This window comes from Sarcophilus harrisii, chromosome 1, assembly GCF_902635505.1.
Source record: "Sarcophilus harrisii chromosome 1, mSarHar1.11, whole genome shotgun sequence".
Taxonomy (NCBI): Eukaryota; Metazoa; Chordata; class Mammalia; order Dasyuromorphia; family Dasyuridae; genus Sarcophilus; species Sarcophilus harrisii.
Genome location: NC_045426.1, coordinates 91,174,469 through 91,185,717, shown reverse-complemented (window position 1 = coordinate 91,185,717; position 11,249 = coordinate 91,174,469). Strand labels below are relative to the sequence as shown.

General features: G+C 40.6%; 1 protein-coding gene across 2 annotated transcripts in view; it reads left to right on the top strand.

Moving 5' to 3' along the window:
- Positions 1-8,029: 8,029 nt before the first annotated feature.
- SMARCC1 (SWI/SNF related, matrix associated, actin dependent regulator of chromatin subfamily c member 1) overlaps positions 8,030-11,249 on the top strand; it is a 158,527-nt gene continuing 155,307 nt past the window's right edge. For both annotated transcript variants that reach the window (XM_031960825.1, XM_031960832.1), the window contains exon 1: positions 8,030-8,251. In XM_031960825.1, the coding sequence (XP_031816685.1) occupies positions 8,045-8,251 (207 nt within the window). In that variant the 5' untranslated portion in view covers positions 8,030-8,044. The remainder of the gene's footprint in view (positions 8,252-11,249) is intronic.

Here is an 11,249-nt window from a genome sequence, read left to right as displayed (position 1 = left end):
CCTATTCTTATTCCTTTAATATCTTTCTCAGCTCTTATTGCCATAGCTAGCATTTCTAATACAATATTAAATAGTAACGGTGATAGTGGGCAACCTTGTTTCACTCCTGATCTTATTGGGAATGGTTGCAGTTAGCCTCTATTTTTTAAATAAAATTGGAAGTGAAGTCCTTTTCTAAGAGGAGGTGGGTCAGAGAGATGATAAATTTTGAGAAAAAAAGATTAGGATTAATTGCTGAGGAGACATACTCTCCTCATGAGAGCACATATTAAGAAAATCTTAATGATAGACATATTAAGAAAATCTAAAGAGATTTTTTGTGTAGCAGTGAAGATACAGGTGAGATGAGATCATAGGCATTTGTAGGATATTAAATAAAAAAAAAAAAGAGAATATATGGTTGAATAGTGAAACATAAGGCTAGACAGAAGCAGTAGTGATAGACTGGAAGAACAAGGTGGGGCAAAGAGAGTGCAGATTAGGGTAAGAATCAAGAATTGGATTAGAAGGAGTGAAGTAGAGGGAGACAGAAAGATAGGAGATAGTGGTTAGAGAAAAGAGGTTTTACAGGGATTTGGCAGTAAAATAAATATGTTCATCCTTTCTTGGTAACAGGAGTTTGATGTTGATGACCAGTGAATTCACAGTATTCAAGAAAGTATGACTGAAAATATTTATGTCCCCAAGTATGAGGACAGACATTAAGAGGAAGACAATGGGAAGAGGATTCTGGGAAGATGGCAGACTAGGTCGGAAAATTCCAAGCATTCCAAATTTCCTTCACAAGAGAAATAAAATGTTGCTTCAAGGTGAACATAGATCAGTGAAAAACAAATAATACTTGAGACAGTATTGGGGTTCTCTTGGTATAACTTGGTATAACCAGGATAGAGGTTTCACAGATACGAAGTATAAACACCTCCAGCCTAGCTTCTCTGATACAACAAAATGAAAGGCCTGGAGCTTGTTGGATTCGAGATAGCCTTAGCCCAAACTACTACCAGCTTCTCAATCTCCTCAAGTGATTCCTCCACTGACTCAGCTCCTTTTATGCTCTTTTAGAGGTAAAAACTCAAAGGTTGACTCCTCTTCTGACAGTGAGATTGTGGGAGGTATAAACTTGTGAATCTCATACTGAATACTGAAATCTAAACTTGTGAACTAATGTGTGAGCTAATGTGTGAACTCTCAAAGGTGTAAAAATAAGCATTGTTTCTATCAATTCCATTGAGTTAAGGATTAAGTAAGGATTCTAACACCTCCTGACACAATAATACAAGAAATTATTTTTTAAATTGTCCTGAAGTGATAGAAAAAGAGGGGAAAAAATCTACTGATCACCACTTCAAAGAGATACTACAAGGAAAATATATAAAAGCATATAGGAGCATCACTGCTAAAATTTGAAACTCCTAGATCAAAGAGAAATTTTACAAGCAACAAGAAGAAAAAAATCTAAAAATGCTGGTGCTACAATTAGAATTGAACAAGATTTATCAGGGGCTATAATAAAATTCTGCAGATCCTAGAATACTATGTATCAACAATCACAAGAACTAGTTGCCATGGAAAATATTACAACTAGGGCCAGCTAGGTGGTATGGTGGATAGAGCACCAGTCCTGAAGTCAGGAGGACCTGAGTTCTAATCTGATCTCAGACAACTTCCTAGCTGTATGACCCTGGGCAAATTGCTTAACCCCAATTGCTTCAGAAAAAAAAAAAAAGAAAGAAAAGAAAAAGAAAAGATTGCAACCAGTAAAATTAAGTATAATATTGAATGGAAGAAATAATATTTGATGAACTTTCAGATTTTTAGCATTTTGTCTCATACAAACCTGAACTCAATAGAAATTTTACCATTTAACAGCTAATATCAAAGACTAATTTCAAGGGATTCACTAAGTACAAACTATGTATAAAACATAGAAACATAGCCATATGTCTGAAACTGTCATTAGTAATTGGGAAATTCAAAAGAAAATTGAGGTAATGCTGAGTATGATGTAACTAAAAAATAAAATGTCTAGGAAAAGGTAAAAATGGTAATTATGTTATATGAATTTCTGTACAGAGAAAGAATTGACACAGAGGCATTAGATGAAGGAAGAGGGCTGGTAGTTCTAAAAACCTTTACACATCAGGAATGACGTGAGAGCACAAAACATACACATATACACACACTTTTTTTTTTCATACATACACCAAGAAGGGTAAGGCACCCTCAAAAATCTATAAAGAGATAAGGGGGAAGTTAATAGTATGTAGATTAACTGCATTGTGATAAGGTGGATAGATTAATGGGAAAGGGATAAAGAGAGAGGGAAAAGGAGGGGGACAAATGATTCAGGAGGGATCTTTGGAATGGTGGGATGAGGGTAGATTACGGCATATCAAGGCAAGCTGAGGCAGAAGTAAAGTAAAATAGTTAGCAGGGATAGGAAACAGATATTGCACATATATGTTTGTATTTATGTGTGCAGGTATGTGTGTGTATGTGTCTGTATATAAACATAAATATATCAGTGCTTCATTGTAGTCTGCTTGAGGAAGGTGGGGGAGAAGTGGAAAAAAGGTGGAAAAAAGAATAAAGTAAAAACTTCTTAGGAGATTAAGGGAAATGGCTGCAGATTAATGGGAATGGGATAAAGAGAAGATGGAAACGGTTGAGGGAGCAGATAAAAGAAGGTTTGGGGTAAAGGAGGCAGGAGGTTAAGCTTATAGCAAGGCAAGTTAAGGGAAAGAAGTAAAACAATAGGGCAGCTAGGTGGCGCAGTGGTTAGAGTACCAGCCCTGAAGTCAGGAGGACCTAAATTCAAATCTGGTCTCAGACACTTAACACTTCCTGGCTGTGTGACCCTGGGCAAGTCTCAACCCCAGTTGCCTCAGAAAAGGGATATTTCCCCCCGGGTGGGAAATAAAACAGGAGAGTTAGCAAGAATAGGAAATAAGAGATACAAACACAATAACTGATCAAGAGTAGGAATTATTAGGGAAAAAAAGGTAGGGCTATTTGATCACTAATCTCAGATAAAATCAAACAAAGATTCAATCAAGAGAGAAATCTATAATATATATCAGCCATATTAGCAATATTTTAGATGCATGTCTTTGTATGTGTATGTGCATATATATGAGTATATGTATGTAGGTATATATGTATATAGATACAGCTATATGTGTGAATATGTATATACATACACATATATGCATACATAAATAGTTCTCTTTTTTAGTTTTTAAAAAGCTATTTTAATGAAATATATTGATTTTGAACAAAAAAAGTTTACAAATCCAAGTTACATAAAATTTGATTCATCTAATATGTATTAAATAACTAAAATAACATTTTAAATAACTAAAAATAGTTTTCATAAATATTTCTGTTCTTTATGTAGCTTGCTAGGAGGAGATGAGAAAGAGAAAAAGGGAAAAAAAGAATAAAGTAAAAAGTGCCAAGAGGGAACAAAAGAAAACCCATAAGGAAGCAAAGAAAAATGGACAATTAAGAATATGTCTTCTATTATTTTACATATTTTCTTGAAATAAATAAATTTTAAAAAGAGGGAGAGAGGAAGACTATGAAACAGATACCGAACTCCTTGACCAAATGATTTGGAGGTTAATGGAAGGCTAAGACTGGTATTTGGACAGGGTGAAAAAGATGTGAACCTCAAAGGAGGAAGGGCTATTGAGTGGCTTTCCTTCAAGTTTCAATTAAAATCCCATCTTCTACAAGAAGCCTTTCCCAATTCCTCTGAATTGCAGTGCTTTTCCCCCTATTAATGATTTCCTATTTATCCTGTACATGGTTTATTTATAGCAGGCAAATGCCTGCTATTTCTTTCTTTAGATAGTGAAATCTTGATGGCAAAGGAGTTTCTCTTACCTCTTTTTGCATCTTAGCACTTAGCATAGTATATAACATAGGTACTTAAAATGTAACTCTTTATTGACTATTTATAGTATGAAAAATGGAAAATTTGATAGGGATCTTCTACTTTCTGGGATCTTTTGGTGACTGAGCATGGAATCAACTTAGGCCTTCTTTATCTTTCTTTTATAAGGTGAGGATCTCATAAGTTCTGAGCAATAATGGTGGTAGTGGTGGTAGCAGTAATAGTATTAGCAGTAATACAGTAGTAGTAGTGGTAGTTGTTGTTGTTACTTGTCTTTCATTTCTGAAGAGGAACAGTGACATCACAGTTGATGTCTTGACATTCAAATGAATTAGATTTAAGTGAAGCAGAGCTGCACAAAGTCACTGGTTTCCCTCTTCAGAGTCATCAAAGTCCATGGTGAGGCAAAACTCAAGATGATTGTCGATAATTCTGGATGAAGTGGACCTCGCTGTCTTCAATGTCTGGTCAAACTTGAAGCATTCCTCAGTGCCTGCTTTTACTGCCTTTATGCTTGTTCTTCCTGGGGAAGTTTTCACACACTTAGGTAGATATCATCTTAATGTAGCAATGAATTTGAGGCCTTTGGTTGCCTCTATCTGCCAAGATAATTCCATGTTACATGCTACAGTTTGTTGGGAGCACAGATGAGATTTGGATGAAGGTAGTCAACGAAAATGGATGAACAGCCCTGAAAAGAGACTGGCAAAGCCTCACATTAATGGTGCTAGTCCTTCCGAACACTCTTTATACTCCAGTAGGAGGAATAGTAGGAGTAACAACTAGCATTTATCTATCACTTTAAGGTTTCAAAGCATTTATACTTTTGCTGTTTTATTTTATTCTTACAATTACCTTGTGAGGTAGGTATGATTATTATTCTTGTTTTATAAAAGGAAAACTGTGGTTGACACAGGTTAAATAACTTGCCCAGTCACACTGTTTTTAAGTGTCCGAGACAGGATTTGAACTCTGATCTTATAGGCCTAAAGTCCAACACATTCTATACTATTGACACTTAGCTGCTTAGGTACTTATTAGATTCCTGGAAGTTTGGCAGCTGTATTTACTTACTTCATCTGTCTTAGGTAAAAGTCACACTGAAAAGATTGGTTGGTTGGTTGTTGCCCTTGCTTGAAAAGGACCAAAATGACATCACTATGTTAAAATCAGGGTACAGTGTGGTTGTACCAGCTTGTGGCTGATCAGAGCAGTATGAGCTTAGCAGATTCTACCAGTGGTCAAGAATAAATAGTTCGTAGGAACATTTGAAGTGGAGATGTCTCTAAATTTGTGCATTTCACATTTCTCTTGTAATAAAACAGACAATTTTTAGATTACATTTTCTAGCCTCTTTATCACTCCAAGAGGTAAGTAGGACAGTTCTTTAAAAAGGCTTTCCAGACATTGAGGGGGCTCTGAATTCCATTGCTGCGGCCTATGTGCAGGGTTGTGACTACATTTGCCAGTATATCTGCACTCATTGCTTTGTCATTTTATCTGTCATCATAGGATTCTAAGATAGGTAAAAATAGTTAAATGGCTTGGATGATGTCTTCTGATTAGAGCATAAATTAGATTGAAGTGAGGCAGAATTGCATGAAGTTGTTAGTCTTACTTTCTCTTCGAGTCATTGAAGAGTAAGACAAAAGTCAGGATACCTGGTGATGGATTCAGTGGATGCATTTTCAATGTCTAACCAAGCTTTGAATGATTCACAGTGCCTGCTTCAGCTGCTTTCATGGCTTACTGGAGCAAATTATTCACATTCACTCCTTCTGCTTGGGGAAGTTTTCACATGCTTGGGTAGACAGCCCCTAAACTCACTGACAGATTTGAGGCCCATTGATTATCCTTTACCTGGTTTAGCCTGCTGGATCAGTTTACTAGGGTGTGGCCATTGTGCATGCTACAGCTTCTTGGAGCCACAGGTGAGACTTGGAGGGGGAGGGGGCAGATGAACAGCAAAATTGGAAAGAAACCCTGAAAAGAGCTTCACAGCCCCCACACCAGTCATATTAGGCTTCTCTGAACACCTGTATACTCCACTCAGGAGATATCTGAACAAGGAATGCATGTTTATCTTTTGCTCCTATCTTCAGAGGGCTGAGTCTCAGGATTTTTGATGTTTTAGAGCAGGCTCTTTACTTCCCCTGGATTTTAAACATTTCCCAGATTCTGGTGGCAGAGTAGGTATAAAGTGGTGATAAAATTCCTGGGTTGAGCTCCTTTTCCATAACTTGAGGTTCATTCCAAAATGGAAGAGGCAAAGAGATCACCCTGAATCATGATACAAATCCACTGTCCCTGAGCTCTGAGTCCCAAGAAGCAAACCTGTGTGGCTCACAATATCTTTGGTGGGCTGAGATCTGCAGTTCATGATACTTTAGGGTTCCTTTAAAAATAGGTCCTCTGATGCTTCAGACATCAAGAAGCTGAGGCCTGGGTTGGATAGGTTATACTTTTGGAGCTACTTTTTTGCATTTTAGAATTTAGAAGTGGAGGAGACTAGAGATCAGCTGTGGAAACTGAAGCCCTTAGAGCTTAATTTAGTTGTGTGAGGTCACTCAGCATAATGTCATTATCCTCTCAACTCCTTATTATACTTAAACGACTCGAGTTTCTATAGGAGACAAGTGGAATAAATGTTTGCCGTCAGGAAGATTTGAGTTCAATCTGCCTCTGCGGTCAGGAGCAAGTCCCTTGAGTTGTTAGAGAGAATAGATGTAAAACATGAAGACAATATAGTTATTCTAGTTGACTCGCTAAATTTTCTCTCTTAAGTCAGTGAGCTCTTTGAGCATACTGACTTCAACCCTCTGCAATCTGTCTTGGGAGAACTTCCCCAAGAAAAGTATTGGCAGAGCATCCGAGAGCCTGGCTTTAATTAAGGGAGGTCAGACTTCTTAATGAGGACCTAACATCTTCAACCTGGACCAAAGGGGTGGATGTATTATTCAAGTGTGGGATGGTGAGGAAAGAGAGTTTCCTGATTCAATCAATAAACATTAAATGTCCCCTACGTCCACAGCGCTGGGCTCTGGACAGGCCGGCCAGTTGTTACCAAGTTGGGGGGGCTCTATTATGAAATGAGAAGAGCGTTCTGTAGTCAGTTCCTTTTGTTAGGTAATTTATTTTTGATCCCAATAGTAAATGGCCCCTTCCTCTTTGGTGAAATGAATAGAGTTGGATTCGTTTCTCCCCCACGATCCTTCACTCTGCGATCTCAGGTTCGCAGGACAAGCCCTTCCCCAGAGCTGTGAGGAGTGGCGTCTTGGTCTAGGCGCAGGGAAACTCCTTGGACTGATGCAGCGGCGCACTTGTTCTGTCCCGTATTTTAGGTAGCGGGCAGTAAGGGGGACGGTGATTTGCCTAGGCTCACAGCGAGAGCGTCCGTGGCGGGACTCCAACCCAGATCCGACTCCAAAGCCCCGCCTACGAATGAAAAAGTTCTGATGCTGAGGGAATGCCCCAAAGTAGGGAAGGAGGGACCCGAGATGTACGCGAAGAGCTGGAAGCGGAAAAGGGTTTCTCCGCTTCTTGAGTCGGAGACCGTCTGTGGAGTCATTGGGTAATATTTGCTGAGCGCCCTCGGGGTGCCAGGTGCGTAAGGAACACAAAGAAAGGGGAATGACGGGCCCGGCTACTAAGGAGTCTAAGGAGAGAGAGAGAGAGAGACCATGCACGCAATTAAGCTCAAAGAAGCAGCCTAGCGGATAAACTGGAAACAATCCACAGAGAAAGCGCCTGACGTAAGAGAGATCGCGAAAGACGCTCTGGGGGGGGGGGGGGGGGGGAAGAATGGGACGCGTAGGTTAGAGTGCGTGCTACCTGCGCGCGCACCCTCGAGAGCGCCGAGGAGGCGGGGAGGAAAAAAGTTTGGGAACCGACGGAAATCCCAGGAGCCCCGCGGCGAAGTCGGCGCATGCGTCTCCACGTGCGCGCGGTGGCCCAATGCTTTACGAGTGGAAGCGCGGGTGGGGGCGGGCCGGGCCTAGGCCCGAGAAGAAGGAAGTGGGAGGAGGGAAGAGGGAAAGAGGGAGTGACCGCGGCGCGCGCGAGGCCGCCCCACTGGAGTTGGGAGGTGCGCGCGCAGGCGGCGAGTCCCAGAGCAGGCGGCGGCGGCGGACACGGCAAACGGCGACAATGGCCGCGGCGGCGGGCGGAGGCGGCGGCGGCGCCCCGGGGACGGTGACGGGCGGCGCGGGGCCGGGGGGGGCGGCGGCGGCGGCCGTGGGTCTGGCGCTGTGTCGGAGGAAGGACGGGGGCCCGGCGGGCAAGTTTTGGGAGAGCCCGGAGACGGTTTCTCAGCTGGACTCGGTGCGGGTCTGGCTGGGCAAGCACTACAAGAAGGTGGGTCCTCGCGGGGGGCGGCCGCGGAACTCGGGCCGGGGTAGGGGCGGGGAGGCTCCCTGAGGGCAGTGGGGGCAGGGAGCGGCCCGCGCGAGCCCTCCCCGGCCCGCGGCCCTCCCCCCACTCCCCGCCATGAGGGACAACAAAGGGCGGCCCGCGGCCCCGGGGCTTCCCCTCGGCGCCTGCCCTTCGGAGCCTTCCTTCCCCGCCGGCGGGGATCGGGAGCGCCGGAGCCTCGGCTTTGCTTTGGGCCGGCCCCACGCGGGAACGGGAGAGCCTTGAACATCGCCTCCAGGAAGTCTTCCCAGATGTGCCTCCCTCCTCCCCCATCTTGCTCGCATCTCTGTCCTCCCCCAGTGCCTCCTGTTGCACTTTCCCTGCGAAAGTATCTGGGTCTTTGCCTGCTTGGAGTGTAAGTGTCCTGAGGGACGGTCTTGCAGCCTCTTGCTGGACTCCGAGGACGCGTCGTTCTTTAGTTGTTGGATGAGGGGTGCGTGGGGAGCGCAGCTGCGGCCTTCCTTGAACTGGGGAAGCCGTAAAATGTGAGCATGCCAGCCCCCCACTCCCTGCAATGGGGCCCGAAAGCACGATTCTCTTTTCCCTCGAAACATAGCAACAAAGGAGCGCCTTCATTCTTAATCTCTTTTTTTCTAAAGACCTAAAGTAATCCACAGAACATGGAGATCTATTGTATGTGGTCTGGTTAGGTGTATAAGGTAGCTGATTTTTTTTTTTTAATCTTCTGCTACAGAGCTAGAGTTTTCAAAGCGCTTTACTTATTTCTGTACCAACTCATAACAACCCAACGAGGTGTCTTCAATTAATCTTCATTTTCAGAGATATGGAAACTTCCTGAGAGTTTATTTGGCCTGCCTTGAGTCACAAAGCTAGGAGGTGCTTGAGGCAGAATTTGAATTCAGGTCTTTCAGATTTCCAAGTCAAACTCATACTATATCTTCTATTTTTTTTTTTTTTAATAGACTATTGAGGTGGAAATCATGTGTTTGGGGCAAGTTGGTAAAATTAGCTTGAAGTTTTTATGTGGATGTAACCTAAAAGTAAGGACACAAAAGCTATTTAGAAAGAAAGACATTGAAGATTTTTTTCGGTTATATTTTTTGGATTTGTCTCTGACCCCTCTCCAATCATTTCCATTCACGTACAAAAAGAAGATTCCATATGACCATGAATTTCCATTTCACACGGCTTGCCTTTTTAAAGTAGAAAATGAATTCCTATTTGCTTTTATAGCAAAGCAAATATACTACTGCTTGCTTGTACTTCTTTATGAACTTGTCTGTTCTGTGAAAGGCATCGAATATTTAGGAGAAAATTAATAACTGGGGTTAAAAGCTTAATGATTATTAAATGCTCGTTGTTAATTTCATTTCACTTTTGGTAATGTTGTAGCAGCCCTGAAGTTAATGTTAGTGTTTCTTCAGATGCTTGCTATTAAGCAGTACTTTTCATTGCAGAGGAAAGATCCCTGAATTACATGACCTGAATTTGAACCCCACCTCTGTTAGTTACTTATGGTAGTGACCTCAGAAAAGTTACTTAATTTCAGTCTCACTTACAATCTTTATAGGTTTGACTAGATCAATTCATCATTCTGTCTAGTTCTAGATTTAGGATCTAATGAACTTAATTGTGTAAGATAATTATTTGCCAACTTATCAAATGAAAATGAAATTTTATTATAGTAAGTGATTTGTGTTGTGTGTAGTGTTAAGATTTGTGGAATTGAGTCTCTTTACCTTTAGTTCTCAAACTTTTAGGTCTCGGGAATCCTTTACACTCTTAAAAATCGAGTGCTTTTGTTTATATGGATATAAATTAAATTTATGCCATAAAATAAAAATTTATACCAAAAAAAATTGTATAAATAAGTAAAAATGTCTTAGCATTATTATAAAAATAGTTTTGACTTTGTGGACTTTTGAAAGGGTAATAAAACTTTTGAGACTTTTAAGCATTGGTTGAGAGTTACTGACTAGTCAGAAACTAAGTGACTATCACTTTACCCCACCTCTGTGCTCTGAGTATTTCTCTATTTTTCTTTTGGCCTAGCTACTTCAGAATGCAGCCCTCAAAAGTATGCTTGAGCTATGGTACAGATCTGAGGCTCACCTGCAGAATTGTCTACTTTAGTGTTAAAGGAGCTTATGTTTTTGTACAAGTGGCTCCAGGGGTCATTGTCAGCTGGCTGTAGAGCACATCAGATGTGCATTTCTAGAGAAGAATTAGTGCTTCATATCTTGTTATTTTAAGACCCTAAGTACCCTAATATGTGTTTATTCTTGATCTTTTTTTGTGACTTGAAATTAAAATTTAAACTTGTCTTCAAGAAGACTCAAGAAAATCCACATCATCCCTTTGTATAGGTGGGGCACTCTATGGATGGGCTATTGTACCTCTTGTCAGATAATGTTTTATTAAAAACTACCTAATTTTTTCTTTTAAATTTTTATTTCATTGAGTAGAGGAGGACAAGGGATATTTAGAAATATGTGATGTGAAAACAAAGGCTGTCAATGAAAATAAAATGTTTTAAGAATGGATAATATGTAATGGACAAAAAAGTAACTAAAATAATCATGGGAAAAATGTCTTAAAATGTTTTGAATTAAGTACTGATATTTTATATCATTTTCAATAGGGTTAAGGATAGCTCTGAAAATTCAAGTTTTATACTTTATAATAATGAAGCCTGAACAATCAGAGGATACAATGTATTATATTAAATGTCATTCTATTCAAAGATTAGTCTGTTGATATTTCCTTTGGTTCAACAAATAATATTTGGTTTATTTCAAAGCAGTGGAACAAACAATAATTATGGTTCTTTCCTCCAAGGATTTTACATTATAAGTGAGGGAGACAAGATACTTAAAAATAGAGAATTAATATCTCAGAGCAGTGCCTGAAAGTGCTGAATGTATCAGTAGGTTTGTATGATATACACACATGCATAATGGACAATATTTTTCCTAACTTG